This window comes from Cydia amplana, chromosome 4 (genome assembly GCF_948474715.1).
Source record: "Cydia amplana chromosome 4, ilCydAmpl1.1, whole genome shotgun sequence".
NCBI classification, from domain to species: Eukaryota; Metazoa; Arthropoda; class Insecta; order Lepidoptera; family Tortricidae; genus Cydia; species Cydia amplana.
Window position 1 is genome coordinate 12,466,557 of NC_086072.1, and position 16,700 is coordinate 12,483,256.

The following is a 16,700-nucleotide window of genomic DNA, read 5'->3' on the forward strand; positions in this document are numbered from 1 at the left end:
TATTTCGAAAAAATATAGGTACCTACATTATTTTATAAGTTAATTTTAATGTAACTAACAAATATGGATTTATGTCCGAAATAAAATTATTTTTATTTTTATTTTATTTATTTATTATAGTCTCTTATTTTCGTCGTAACTATTTGCCTCTTCTTATGTAAGTGCTTACAAGAACAATTGGACACAAAGGAAGGCTTCTAAAGATGAAATAATATTTTGAATGTATTTAAAAAAACATACACGCGCGCGCGTGACTGGTTCAGAGGAGATCGTTGGAGACATTAGGTTAGTATACTTAATATATTTTCAAAAACTAAGGAAATTGTATTTTCACCACACCTTTATTGAAACAAATATAAATCACCGATCAGCGTATGCTAAGGATGATTACTTGAATGACTAGGTTACTTTATTACTTATTTTACTCGATTTTATTCTCTGCCAGCAAATAATTATATTCCTCATCTTTTTATGGAATCATTTACAAACTTCGTTAACGTTCAACTCCACTTAACATACAGGAAAATCCAGTTTTATAATGGCGTTTTTTATTAATTTATTAGTTAATTGTGTCAGCGATTCCAACGCTCGGCGAGGTTGTGGAGACAAATGTGGCAAGACATGTGCAGACTACAACAGTAATCCTATTTGCCCGAAACGACCTTGCAAAAATGACGGATGTGACTGCAAAGAGGGATACGTGCATGATACGAATCAGGACAAGTGTGTTCTTCCTAAGGACTGCAGTAAGTAGATCCTTGGTCCTTTATAAATACAATATCACGACACGAGGTATATGGCCCGCATTTTGTGTATGTTCAGTATTCGATAGCTCGAAGGCCCATGTAGCGTAACAGAGCATGAGTTTGCGATGAATGAAGCAGACACGTTTCGGGTGTTTTCGTGACATAAATCGAGTTTGTCATAACTTTAGCTTTTAATGTACCTCGGCATCTTCCAGCAAAACCGTGCAAACCTCACGAAAGATGGTCGCCTTGCCTGATGAGTGAATGCGTGGCCAAAACGTGCGAGGATCTGGGCAAACCACTGGCGTGTCCAGCCAATGCAGTGGATCCTTGCCCGGGTGGCTGTATTTGCGACTATGGCTATGTGAGAGCTAAAAATGGTACCTGCGTAGATGCCAAGAGTTGCCGTAAGTACGAGTTTTTAATATTTCGAGTCAGGGAAATGGGCCTGTTACTTAACACTGATTTAAACTTTCACGATTTTTACACATTATTAAATAGCATTATTAAGCCAGTCTTCTCCGAGACCACGGGGACAACGCCGTCCTCGAAACGTCGGAGGTAACTCTTAAAACTTAGATACGCGATTAAGTCCTGTTGTACAATTTAATAATAGGGCCTATTACTTGTTCTATTTATTACTCCAGGACTTAGAATAACTACCTGCTTAGCATAAAATATCTAATAGATTAAATTAAATCTTTTTGTACCGAGACTGACTGAAATAATGAGATGAGACACGTAATAATAAAGTGTCATCAACGCCATGTCAAAAATTACACGTACACAACCTATCAAGTCGTGGCGTGAAAAGCACGCAATGTATGTACTTACTAGTTACTTTACTTTTGCGACCTTACTTTTTGGAATTATAAAAAATAGAGAACCATCATACCTTTATGACAAAATAAACTTTTCTCAACGTGCTATGAGACATGCAACACGACTTACACACCGCACAACACACTGCACGGCTGCCTTCCGTGGCAGCTTCCGTTTTGCTGCCACAAAGTGCTGGAACGACTTGCCACCACCAGTACGAAATTGTTTATCAGTCGCCTCTTTTAAAGTAAAACTCCGGAACTTTCTGTTAGATAAACAAAAATTGTAGCACTTAGGCAACCGTGCCAACAAATAAACATCACACATACTCATACACACACACACACACACACACACATACATACACATACGCGCCCGACAAAAGAAGATACATAGATATGTATAAAATCAATAGCCTTATAATTATTATTTATTCATTGTTGAATTTTTTATGTTTTGGTCCTGCCACCATCATATACCTAGTTTTAGTTTTAGCTTTAGTATTTTACCAGGCCTCACTGAAAATCAGCGTCACGTTGTGTGTCCTAGGATACACAACGTGACAAAAAGCTGAGTGGGGACCCTTTGGCACAAATATTTATGTAATTGAATCTTAGTTTTGTGTTATTTTATCTTGTGTTATTAATTATTATTTGTGCTAATAAACATTTCTTATTCTTATTCTTATATCAAGTCAATGGAGGCGAAAAGGTTAAAGTCTTTATAATTCCATTGCATTGCCGACTTTACATACCTACATAATGTTACATCTAATACATGTAATCAAACTCATTGATTCATCGTTTAGCCAGCTGCGGTTGTGATCCTAATGCACAAACTGGCTGTGGAAACCCTTGTGGAAAGACCTGTGCGAGCCTTAATGTCAACAAGTCTGACATAATGTGTCCGCAATACTGTGAAGTCAATGGCTGCGACTGCAAAGAGGGATATCTTTTGGATGATGATGCTAAACCACCAAGATGTGTTCTTATTAAAGATTGCCCTAAACGTAAGTGCTTGATTTCAGTTAGAATAGGTATTTTGCTTTGCCCTTGGCTCATAACTCCAAACGGAGTACACTTCATGTTTTTTTTTGTTTCTGTGTTAGCGCCTAACAAATGCGGAAAAAATGAAGAATACTATTGCGGACCGTCTTGTCCGGACAATGAAGCTAGTTGTTCCAAACCCAACCCGCCCACTTGCATCAACAAGAGATGTGAATTCAAATGCTTTTGCAAGAAAGGCTACGTGAGGGATGATAAGAACGGCAACGTTTGCATTCCCGTCGATAAATGCCGTAAGTTTAACGACATATTCCTCTTGTTTCTGTTACAGGAAATGTAATCCTCTAGCCATTTAGATTATTTTCTCCGAGTTGTGGCAGGTTTTGGCTTGTTAAACCAAAGTTAAACCAAAAATGTGAAGAGCGTTGCCAACACTAACTATTTTTCTTCAGGCGCCAGTCAAAAAAAATCTCAATTATATTTATTTCAGCTAAGAAATGTCCTAAACTCCACGAAAGGTGGACGGACTGTTACCTAGGAGAATGCGTAGCTAAAACATGCGCTGATCTGGGTAAACCGCTGCCATGCCCAGGAATACTACCACCTTGCGCAGGCGGATGTATTTGCGAAACAGGCTTTGTAAGGGATGAGAACAGAAAATGTATAGATGCGAAGAAATGCCGTAAGTATTATTATTAAGTACTTATTAGCTTAGTCAATAGCTTCTATTTCCAAAAATTTTTGGTTCATCCTGAATCTACTCTGTTACTCTTTTGTTAGTATTCAATTAGCCATAGTATCTGATGAATGTTATTAATTTATTATGGCAATGACTGCAATTTCCATATTATATATACATAGACATCATCCAAGACTCCGAAAGGACTTTGTAACTCGTTGCATACAATAGGGATGATGACACATGTTGAATTTTATAACAAAATCTAGTAAAATAGATAACAAACGAGCAATTTATCACAATAATGTGGATATTAAAATAAAATATTAAAAAATTACAAAAATACAGGACCTGAATTTTCAAAATTTAAGTTTTTTTTAACTTCCAAAAACGATAAAAGTAAGGGTACCATTCGATTCCTTACATTTCATCCAAAACAATATTGTATAGCAACTATATACATAAACGCAATATTTCACCGACAAAAACGCAATTTTCTTATTTTGTCCATACTACAAGATGGGCGATGACGTCACGGCCTCTGGCCGTTTTGTATAGGGCGTTTCGCGAGTGAAGTGCGACTGTCGGCCTTTGACTACAATTTCTGACTTTTGTGTTACTTTATTGCAATGGGTCCCATATAGACATTTGATCCTAAAAACAATCCCGATCGATTGATACCATAAAAAAAAATTAGTCATGTAGCCTATTCATTAAACAGCCCAACCGACTGATAGACGTACCTACAAATTATGAAAGTTTGCTAAAAGTTGTCAGAATCTGAAAGAGATAAAGTCCAACTGACTTTTGTCATGTTATAAGGTCGGAGTCATAAACAGACTATACATTCTAATATAGATATTTATTAAATTATATATTTCAGGAAGCTGTGGTGACGATCCAAATGCGCAATCTGGCTGTGGCAATCCTTGTGGACAAACATGCGCAAGCCTTAGAGCTAACACAAGAAATAAACGAGACACTGCCAGCGCCTCTGCAACGGCATGTGCCACATTCTGTAAAGTTAATGGCTGTGACTGCAAGAAGGGATACATTTTAAACACAGACGTCAATCCCCCGAGATGCGTGCTCCCTGAAGATTGTGACAAACGTAAGTGACTTATTTGAATTTTAAGTTGCAAAACCGTACGACATGTGTTATAGCTTGACAAACTCGTACATGACACTCCAACGGACCACGGGGGCGGGCGGTATGAAGTGGCGGGCGGCGGGGCCCTCAGTCAGGAGTCGGCCATCCCCCGTCGCCCGTGGACCATGGGATTGTCACGTACGATTTTTTCAAGCTAAGTATAATGAGCCTGCAATGATTTGTTTACTTTACTAAATATAAAATTTTCCTATTTAAACAAAATTTAACTAGTTTTATTATGTATGGTATTCCCTAATTTGTTGTTATCAAATTAATGTTGTGCAATTAATTACAGCTATAAATTGCACCAAGAAACACGAAGTATACTTCAATTGTTTAGCTGGCCAATGCGGTCCCAAAAAATGCGGTGACTTGGAGAGGTCACTTTCATGTCCTGGCCTCGGCCGAGGTCCCTGTCCCGGTGGTTGCCTATGCGAACAAGGCTATTTAAGAGACGTTAATGGAAATTGTATCAAGATGGAGAACTGCCGTGAGTATGCCTGGGGACCTAGCTAAGATGACAACAGTTGGTAGAAAACGCCAACCGAAACGATAAATATGTATGGAAATAGTCACGTGACTTTTCATAGCATCTGTCATTCCGAAACATTTGTAATAGGGATGATGACACATTGAATTTTATAACAAAATCTGGTAAAATATAGTTGGTCAACCAAATCTTGTCAGTAAAAAAAGGCGCGAAATTCAAATTTTCTATGGGACGATATCCCGTCGCGCCTACATTTTTCAAATTTGCCGCCTTTTTCTACTGTCAAGATCTGGTTGACCAAGTATAGATAGCAAACGAGCAATTTATCATAATAATGTGGATATTAAAATAAAATATTGAAAAATTACAAAAATACAGGACCTGAAAGTTTCAAAATTTAAGTTTTTTTTAACTTCCAAAAACGATAAAAGTAAGGGTACCATTCGATTCCTTACATTTCATCCAAAAAAATATTGTAGAGCAACTATATACATAAACCTTAGAGGATATAATCAAACGGGCCTTGTCTGTAATTTTCTGTACAAAACAGTCTGCCGATTTTTACAGGGGAGGGGAACGTCAAATGTATGCGTAACGTAAAAATAACCATGTCAGATAAACGTCAGTCCATACATTGTGTATGACCGTTGTCCGCATATTTTCGACAGAGAGGAAAGCCTGTTAATGGCTACTCCGTTTAGTTGTATCCTCCAAGACATAAACGCAATATTTCACCGAAAAAACGCAATTTTCTTGTTTTGTCCATACTACAAGATGGGCTCCCAGAGACCTTGACGTCACGTTCCCTTATTGTTTTGTTTAGGGCGTTTCGCGAGTGAAGTGCGACTGTCGGCCTTTGACTACAATTTCTGACTTTTGTGTTACTTTAATGCAATGGGTCCCATATAGACATTTGATCCTAAAAACAAACCCGATCGATTGATACCATAAAAGAAAATTACTCATGTAGCCTATTATTGATTTAAGTTTGTCGATGTACGGTTGTCGTATAGGGGCTAGGCCCAATGGGTGCCTAGCCAACGTCCAAGGCCTCCAGTGTCCAGGGCTGTAGTTGAACCAGCGTCCCTCTGCTATCGCGGCAGATGCCTAAGCCCCTCGGCCACCCGGGTCACGCTCACGGCGGCATGAGTCGAATTTTCTAAGTACCTAAGTATATGAAATAATTCAAAAAAATAATTTAATTTGTTTCTTATAGTATGATTGGCATGTTGACTACGCACGCTGATATCAAAGAGTTTGGCGCCTTATATTATTTTAAGTCTTACAAATGTACATGTTCCAGCTCCGAAACCTTGTGGAGGGAATCAGACTTGGACGCCTTGCAACGCACCTTGTCCCTATCCACGTTGCCCAAGAGACGACAAGCCGCCACCGCCGTGCGTCAAGATAGAACCATGCTACCCAGGATGTCAGTGCAAATTGAATTATTTAAGAAATTCAAGTGGAGAGTGTATCTTGGCCCCGGAATGTCGTAAGTAGATGAAGCAGCTAGTAGTTAGTGTATAGGTTATTTAATTACATGTCCTGTCACCGGAAACTTTCGATCTGATTTTAAGAGTTGAAGAAAAGCCAGCGAAGTAAAAATTTAAGGATACAAGAGTCATGTTATTAGTTAACGAACTTTAAAATTGATTTTGTATGGATTTTCTATGCTACAGATACTTATTTCCAACATATTACTAATGAAATCAATTTAATTAAAGTTCTACTACTACAAATATATTAATAACCAAAAATTTATAACATTTCTCAATATCCATTATATTTCATTCAGTTTTTTTTTAGCACCGGTAAAATGTACTCGGCCAAACGAAGGTTGGGATGGGTGTCCCTCAGCGTGCCTGGCTGAAGGCTGTGATAGCATCTACAATCAGCCTACGACCTGTAATACTCTCATTTGGCTCTGCTCGCCTAGATGTGTTTGTAAGAAGGGACACTTTAGGAACAAGGATGGCATATGCATTCCTGCTTCACAATGCCGTACGTACTTAATCTAAAATTAGTTTGCCATTAAAATTAACATCCTATATCCACCAAGGACGATACATACCTATTCATATGTAGTTAGGACGAGGGAAACATAGATTTAGTTAGTTTTAATATAGATTTTCGTTCATAACTGCCTTCTATTTTTTTTCATGATTAATGTCAATGTGTCGTCACTGTCGTCGTCGCGCTAATCTAATGTGTATATACTTCCGAAAGTGTAGCACTGATATTAAAATAAGATCAAATTGGTGTCATATTGTACAAATCGAAATAATCCCCATTGTTTTACAGCATCTTATTGTAAAGATCCCAACGCCTCGTGGAGAGATTGCCGTGATATTTGCCCAGGCACTTGTCAAAACCCTAAACCGATATGTATGAGTAAAGTGGCATGTAGACCTGGGTGTCAGTGTAAAAAAGGCTACGTCTTAGATAAGCCTGGCGTCGGTGGAAAATGTGTCAAGATTGGAAAATGTCCAGGTACCTTCATCTAGTACTTTAGTTATAAGATCAGGTAAGTATGCAAGTAGGTATTTATTACTAGCGGTGGCTTTTAAAGGCGTAGCTGGCATAGCTGGCGTTAAGATCCCAATAATTTATAATTATTCCTAATTCTTGGTTGATTCCTATCTCTATACTGTTTAACATATGTATATATTATATTTAAGTATGTCGTCGTATTACCCCCAAGTGAAAGACTCGTCTAGTCGGGGCAAGGTTGATTTTTGCAAGATTATTTTTTTAAACCTCCATCATTATCATTTGTCATATTTATAAATGTCACTCATACGCCATCATCACTATAGTGGGATTATTCGTATTTGCATTATTTGACACATGACACTGACAACAGCAATAGAACGTAAAATATGCACAATGAAATTACAAAGGAACACAAATTGTACTGCGAACGTTTACGTTCTACGTCTTTTTTTTTATTATTTAGGGTTGGCCGGACACCACCGTTATGAATCGGTAGTGGTCTAAATAAATCGATATAAATGTTTCATTTTAGGTCGCAACAATTCAATTCAATGTTTTATTCATAAAATATACATTTTACACATCAAATTTTTAAACATTATTAAATCTAGGTAAATTTTGTTATAAATCATTCATCTATACATATAATAAAGCTGAAGAGGGTCGAAAGTCTGTACATGGAAGATATTCGAAAAAAAGTTGGTTGGGGATACTTAGAATCGATAACAGCGTACCTGGCTGAAGGCTGTGATAGCATCTACAATCAGCCTACGACCTGTAATACTCTCATTTGGCTCTGCTCGCCTAGATGTGTTTGTAAGAAGGGACACTTTAGGAACAAGGATGGCATATGCATTCCTGCTTCACAATGCCGTACGTAATCTTAAATTAGTTTGCGCATTATCCATGGGATGCCAAAATTAACATCCTATATCCACCTAGGACGATACATACATATACATGTGTAGTTAGGACGAAGGAAAAATAGATTTAGTTTCATTTTACTATAGATTTTAGTTCAAATCTGCCTTCTATTTTTTTTTTCATGATTAATGTCAATGTGTCGTCACTGTCGTCGTCGCGCTAATCGTATGTGTATATACTTCCGCAAGTGTAGCACTGATATTAAAATAAGATCAAATTGGTGTCATATTGTACAAATCGAAATAATCCCCATTGTTTTACAGCATCTTATTGTAAAGATCCCAACGCCTCGTGGAGAGATTGCCGTGATATTTGCCCAGGCACTTGTCAAAACCCTAAACCGATATGTATGAGTAAAGTGGCGTGTAGACCTGGGTGTCAGTGTAATAAAGGCTACGTCTTAGATAAGCCTGGCGTTGGTGGAAAATGTGTCAAGATTGGAAAATGTCCAGGTACCTTCATCTAGTACTTAGTTATAAGATCAGGCTTTTAAAATCGTAGCTGGCATAGCTGGCGTTAAGATCCCAATAATTTATAATTATTCCTAATTCTTGGTTGATTCCTATCTCTATACTGTTTAACATATGTATATATTATATTTAAGTATGTCGTCGTATTACCCCCCAGTGAAAGGCTCGTCTAGTCGGGGCAAGGTCTATTTTTGCAAGATTATTTTTTTATACCTCCATCATTATCATATGTCATATTTATAAATGTCACTCATACGCCATCATCACTATAGTGGGATTATTCGTATTTGCATTATTTGACACGTGACACTGACAACAGCAATAGAACGTAAAATATTTTGCACATCGAAATTACAAAGGAAGACAAATTGCACTGCGAACGTTTACGTTCTACGTCTTTTTTTTTAATTTAGGGTTGGCCGGACACCACCGTTATGAATCGGTAGTGGTCTAAATAAATCGATATAAATTTTTTATTTTAGGTCGCAACAATTCAATTCAATGTTTTATTCATAAAATATACATTTTACACCTCAAATTTTTAAACATTATTAAATCTAAGTAAATTTTGTTATAAATCATTCATCTATCTATACATCTATACATATAATAAAGCTGAAGAGGGTCGAAAGTCTGTACATGGAAGATATTCGAAAAAAAGTTAGTTGGGGATACTTAGAATCGATAACAGAACACGTTCCAACACTTTTTAGAATGTTTATCTGTTTGTCTGTTTATCTGTTTATTTGACCGCGCATCACGTGAAAACGGCTGAACGGATTTTGATGCAAACTTTACTAATCTGTCAAAAAAATCCCTGGCCCTATTTTAGGCTAGAAAAATTCAACCCCTAAATGGGGGGGTGGCCAGCTGGCCACTACACTAAATTAAGTTATATTTGTTCTTACTCGTATTATTTATTGGGCGTTTTTTTTTTAAGTAGTCCCCTACACTTTTTTTTCAAATTTGGGATTTTTATGTCATTTCTACTCAGAATCACGAGCTCTTTCTATGTTAATAGGAGAAAAAAAGTGTCCCAAAATTTCCATAAATTTTTCGGTCTTTCCATTCCGCGACCGCCATACAAAGTCTATGAAAAATGGTGACGGAATGGAAATAAAAACCTTATGACACTTTTTTTCTCCTATTAGGATAGAAAGAGCTCGTGATTCTGAGTAGAAATAACATAAAAAAATCCCAAATTTGAAAAAAAAGTGTAGGGATAACTTTAATAAAAACGCCCTATTACCAACTTAATTGTGAAATAAGTTTATCCCAAATTTATTTTTTGCAAATTTTTATTAGGTACTTAATGAACGGCACCTGACTTACCTCAGACCAGCTAACGCTATTTAAGAATAACATAATTTTATTATTGTCATGCAAAATTTATGGCCTGGCTAGCATTTTCCTTGCAAGGTAACAATTGAAAAGAGTGAAGTCAGTGAACCACTTTTATTTTATATCTAGAGGTATGGACTGAACGGCCATTTTAATTTGTGCATTCTTGTAAACAGCTCCAGTGAAGTGCACCAGAACTAACGAGGAGTACAATTCTTGCCCCAGAAATGGTATAACCTCATGTTCCCAGCTTGGTACAACGCCTGTTGAGAGTACTGGGCCAACGATCTGTAAACCGGGGTGTGTCTGCAAAAAAGACTTCTACAAGAACGACAACGGCACGTGTGTTACAAGATGCGAATGCCGTAAGTATTGTTATCTTCTATTTCTATGTGAAAATAAAGCGATTTTATCCAAGAATGTCCAGATTTTTTTACTCGTAGTTTGCTTATTGCATTAGCAACAGCTCCGTAGTCTGCATGAAACAAATTATTTCTTAAAGCCTAAATCATCTCTAGCGCTAAATAACTAAAACAAAACTGATATAATGTTTTCCTTTGTTTCAGCTCCAAACTCCTCATCTGATTAAGCAGCGTCAATTTCTTTCTTTTGTTGTATAATTAAATTGTTTTATTTGTTTCTTCCTATTCTGATGATGATGATGATTCTTCATAACTTTCTTTAAAGTTTATAAACTCAGAACTGTCAGAAGCCCCCACGTTACACGTAACTGTGTTGCCGACATAATTATTATCATTCAATAAATATTTTATACACATTTGGGTTTTGTTATTGAAATTCAACTGCGATTTCATTATTTCATACAATACAACCCGCCCCGGCTTCGCACGGGTTAACAAATTATACATAAACCTTCCGCTTGAATCATTCTATCTATTTAAAAAAAACCGCATCAAAATCCGTTACGTAGTTTTAAAGATCTAAGCATACATAGGGACATTAGGGACAGACAGACAGCGGAAAGCGACTTTGTTTTATACTATGTAGTGAAGATCTAAACTAGACTAGAGTCCGTCTAAGCTAAGTGTGCACCGACTAGAATAGAACAAAGTGAGGGAGTTTCAGGGAGGGATATTTTCGTTATACATTAACCTTTTGGACGCCAATGACCGATATATATATATATACGCACCGCAGGTCCAACCCGAAAGACGTTATTAATCGGTCATATACCACAGAGCAACATAGACCTAGGTGCATATGCATAAAGTTCAATTTCAGTTTTGACACTTCGGTGACATGGCGTCTGAGAGACTGCTTTTGTGTTTGACACGGCGTCAAAAAGGTTATTGACATTGCCACACTTGGCCATTGTAAATAGCATGCAGAGTTAGCATGGTCCGACTCTACACTACTACCAACTACCTACACATCCGTTGCCGACCGTGTAGTACCTATAGGTTTTATTTAGGTTTAGAGAGATCTTATTGGATCCTATTTAGAAATTAGAAATCGTTTACAGCGAACATGATCAGTTTAGCCGTTTATTACAAAAAGTCTTCTCTTCTTAGTAAAAATTCGTATAAAGCGCTGCGAAAGTACTCCCTTTTGCTTGTAATGTACATGATACTTACTAATAGCCCCCGTTTAGCCTATTCTGACAGAATGGTAACTACGGAACCCTACACTGAGCATGGCCCGACATGCTCTTGGCCAATTATTTTAAATTTGGTTTTAAACAATGTTTGAATTTTCTATTGTGTGTAAAACAAATGTCTGAGTATATGTATTTTACTTGTAAGGATCTTTCTTACAAATGTATATTGTATACCTATGCATGATGAGTAGGTGTATGTTGTCTTAGGTTGAAAAGTTATACCTACTTAGATATTATTATAATAAAATATATCGTACGAGTACAATTTAATAAAGTATTGTAGTACCTACCTAAGTTAAAAATGTATACCGGCTGTAGGTACAGTGTTCAATATCGACAAGGTTAAAGTGCCACACACGTACTGCCGTATTCGAACTTCAAGATATTCACAAGAGACGACACGTACTAGATCCATTCTAGATACGTTATAATTTAGATTTTAACTAGTTCTCTTTAGCAGCTCAATTCGGGCAACCAATGTCACTTACGTTAGATAGAGTTAGATATCTATTAGATGTGAATTGGATCTCTAAGTGATATCTTGTGGAAATCGTTCAAGAGTATCTCCAGAATCGCGGAAATGTCAAATTTGACAGGTTAGATCCTAAAAATATCGTTATCGTATCGGGCCCACAATAGGTACAGTGTATACACACTACCTTAATAAATTAATGGGCAATAAGATCGTGTATTTTTATTTTTATGACATTTTATTCGTGACTTTGACTGAACCTTACTAGCGCAGTAGCAACAGTTATAATTAGCTTCCTGCGACCTTGAATACGAGGAATATTTTTAAAGATTAAATGTAAATGCAGGAGTTTTTTCTATACCAAAGTCACGATGTTGAAGTATATTATAATGAACAGTCTTATAAGTAGGTAAGATCATTCTTGCTGACCAGTTGACCATGCAAGTCGCATCCGACGTCATGGCTCGTTTTGTATTTCTGTTATGTTTTATTATTTCAATGGGGTCTATGGGGACAGCCACAAGAACACCTGATAGCAATGGTAAGTGATTCAATGTGATTCCTTACTGACTAATTTGCAAATGATTGCATTAGTACCTAGCGATAGTTAACGAAATAAGTAAATACATTTAAAGGGTCAAAAGTGGCACCAAGTGGTTCGTGTAATATTACACTCGGCGCTGGCTAGCCAGTTCCTTTGCTTGAACTTGGCTTGACACGCTGCCGCGTGTCTAGATTTCGGCTCCGGGTCAGAAATAGATTAGCTCCAGCTCCATGTTATTGCATTGTCATCGGAATTAAGGAAATATTCCAATTTTTTTACTAAATCAGATAACAGGAAGTGGTTCATAATTAAGTTAATTAAGTTACAAGATTTGAAGCAAACATGTTACAAATAAATACATATACGCAGTGAAGTTAAATAAAAGTGTGTAATAAAAAAAACTTTGTAGCAGTAATTTAAGTCCCTAAGCCGCGAATAAAAGGATAGACAAACAAGGACATGGAAAAACCGTAAAAAAATGTCTTTTCATTCAGACAAGGAATGCACTAAGCCCCACGAAAGATGGACGGACTGCTACATCGGTGAATGTGCGCCTATCACATGTGGCGACCTGGGCAAACCACTGGCATGTCCCTTTATAGCACCGCCTTGCGCGGGTGGCTGTATTTGCGAACAAGGGTTTGTGAGGAACGAGAATGAAGATTGTATAGATGCCAAGACATGCCGTAAGTATCTGCACATTGGTTGGTAAAGTATTCGTTGAGTGGAGGTATTCTAGTTATAGTAGAAGATGGCTAAGTTTTGGGAATACCTAGATCTAGTTTGATGACTCTAACAGACAAGCGCAATATGTAGCATATAAATATAATGTATTAACAAATATGTCGGTTGAATGGTATACCACGATAGAAAGGACCAGACCGTATATGAAACCTCCGACTTTACAAACAACCACCTGGAAAATTATTGAACGAAGTGTATAATTTACAAGGACAACTGGTTACTAAAAAACGATTGTGCCATGTTGATTTAGCCATAAATGGTTAGGGGTTGTTTTGTTATACCTTTTATATAAGTTTTATAAAAAAAAATTGTATTGTATTGTATATTACAGCAAACTGTGGCGGAGATCGTAATGCACAAAGTGGCTGTGGCAATGCCAATTGTAGACCAACTTGTGCAAATCCAGCTGGGACACCTGCAACGGAGTGTACCACATTTTGTCAATTTAATGGCTGTGACTGCAAGGAGGGCTACATTCTGAACACAGATGTTAACCCACCGAGATGCGTTCTCCCTAAGGATTGTAAAAAATAAAGTAAGCGAATAATTATTTCGGTTTCAATTTTAAAGAAGTTAAAAGAACACTAGAACATCATCAACAGGATAGTTCTCTTCTACTCGTACGAGTAGTGACTAGTGAGCCCACAATGTCAATGGGCTGCGCTACTTATCACAGCAGCAACTTGTTTTCGTAATAGTGTTTTTATAATGAAATCTTATTTTATGCCATATTATATGTTCCCATTATCGCTAGATCTTCATACTTCATGGGCAAGAAAAACTATAACACCCTAGAATGGGATGTGTAGCGCGCAAAGTGCATTATCGCCTCACCCAGATTCGTTTAACCGTGTATGTAGAATGTTACAGTGCCGGCCCGAGCCTTTGATCAGGGGGGTAGAGCGAAATCGGGTTTTGGCGTATTTTCCACAACCCCCCCCCCCCCTCGCCACACTCGCGTCTTTTAAAACTTTTTTTTTCTCATTTGCCATTTTGGCGCCCCCCTTGCCATCCGGCGCCTAGAGCGGCCGCTCCACTCGCTCTACCCTAGATCCGGCCCTGAGAATGTAGAGGTCAGGGGCCCATTTCTCGAACAGTGTTAGACTAAAATATTATTACGAATAATAAGGGTTCCCATGACAACACACTAATAATATTAGCCTAATATGTTTCGAGAAATGGGCCCAGAGGATAAATACTATTACGTAATTATCGCTGAATGTTGGTTGCCTCAACTTGCATAGTGTTTTTTTGTTTGTTTCAGCTCTTAACTCATCAACTGATTAAACATGGTCGAGTTCAGAAAAAAAAACACATTTGCATATGATATGACTCCTTTATGTATATTCTGTCCGGAATGTATGTAGGTATTTTAGGTAACTCAATTTATCATATTCCTCGTACAATAAATATTCAACACTAGCTTAGCCTTTTCTTTCTGGGTCATAGAAGACTATAAAAATAAATAAAAATAAAAATAAAATAAAAATCATTTATTTCAGACTAAAGGTCCATACATGGTTAGTGAACGTTAAAATTAAAATCTTATTACTAGTGTTAGTATGACATAAAAATAGACTAACTAAAACTAAAAACTACCAGCTTTAAAAATCATCACTTCGCTCTTTTTGACATTATACCTGAGTCCCTGGGCCACAGCATAGGATTCGCATATTTTTATCAACCTTCTCATCGAGTCGATTGAAGGGCCGAGCAGCACCATGTCATCAGCGTAACTATAATTGTTGGCGGCGACTCCGTCAATGTGACATCCGGCATAGGTACTGCTTAGCTCCTCGATGAGTTGGTTGATATACAAATTAAACAGTTTTGGGGAAGACAGCCCACCCTGTGACGAAAATCCATCCTGCTTAACGTTAATGTTATCTTTGTGTATATATTTTTTTATAATTTGTTATTTTCATAATTTATACCATAACATATGCTAGTCTAGCTCCAAAGATAAACCGGTTCCTATCATAATCTTCAAATGACAACATTTCATTTTTTCAAGTGGACTTTTTTAGGGTTCCGTAGTCAACTAGGAACCCTTATAGCTTCGCCATGTCCGTCTGTCAGTCCGTCCACGGCTTTGCTCCGTGTTCCGCGACCGTGACCATCATCTATTGATTGACAAGCTACTTATTCAACGCGTCTTACGCTCTTAACTTCAAACTCGGGTGAATCCATTTATTTTACTTTAATTATCGGGTAATAATTAAAGTTAATTACTACCAGTCAGCAAGACATACCTATCCGCCTCTAACAAGTGGTACCGGAAAAGGTGACTACCAAATCAACCTTAGTTACGTCAAAAGCCGATAACTAATTAAATACAATGCTGAATGCAGGCTGAATATTGTTGTACAGTTGAAAAACAAAAGTTAGTGTAAGTAAAAAGCAATGTTTTTCTTTAAACCTCGGCTACGAAAAATATTTGTACAGTTTGCCAACTCATAAAACAAATAAGTCACGATATTCTAAATGTTCAAGAATAAAAAAAGCTTTTGAGTTAATTCTCGCCGACCTGTTGATCACACAGGTCGTGTCAACAATATGGCGCATTTTGTTTTTCTTTTTTGTTTCGTAATTTCCACGGTGACAGCCACGACACCTGTTATTAATGGTAAGTGATTTATTTCATTGCCTTGTTATTTTACTTATATAAATTAATTGCATATTATATTAAAAACATCGTTTTACATTATATACGTACATAATAATATTAAATTATTAACGAGCATCTTCTCATAGAGTATATTGATATATGCTAAAGAATAGGTAGGAATAAGCTACTATTTTGTGAAATTTGTCTTCACTTTAAGCATAAATGCTTGGCATGTTTTACATTTTACACGCTTTAGCTTGATTTAGCGATTCTGAAGAGTCGTTGGACATATTTGACTCACGGCACTCACGGCCTGATTCGAACTTTTTGCTCTAGATAGATATGATATGGGTCGGATAATTATGTCAGTGTCAAAAGTGACGTTTTTGTTCCGATTTATATCGTGTCTAGAGCCTTTGCTCTTGCAACGTTGTCGGTTCTCAGTACAGAATTTATCACTCAAGCCGTAGCCATTTTGGTGGTGGGCAAACTATGTGTGCGTAAAAAAGAGTATGTGTTGGTTTATTGCACGTTTTTAGGGATGTGGACTTGTCGATTTTAATCATGTTTTATATCGATAATATCTACTCAGCGG

The 16,700-nt window shown here is 37.1% G+C and overlaps 1 protein-coding gene across 1 annotated transcript in view; it reads left to right on the forward strand.

Annotated features, from left to right (window-relative positions):
* LOC134647524 (zonadhesin-like) overlaps positions 1-16,700 on the forward strand; it is a 31,575-nt gene that overhangs the window by 1,074 nt on the left and 13,801 nt on the right. Inside the window, exons 3-10 of the mRNA XM_063501875.1 lie at positions 564-746; positions 2,677-2,865; positions 4,697-4,891; positions 6,195-6,320; positions 10,296-10,484; positions 12,727-12,750; positions 13,248-13,439; positions 13,829-14,029. Of these exons, the coding sequence (XP_063357945.1) occupies positions 564-746; positions 2,677-2,865; positions 4,697-4,891; positions 6,195-6,320; positions 10,296-10,484; positions 12,727-12,750; positions 13,248-13,439; positions 13,829-14,029 (1,299 nt within the window). The remainder of the gene's footprint in view (positions 1-563; positions 747-2,676; positions 2,866-4,696; positions 4,892-6,194; positions 6,321-10,295; positions 10,485-12,726; positions 12,751-13,247; positions 13,440-13,828; positions 14,030-16,700) is intronic.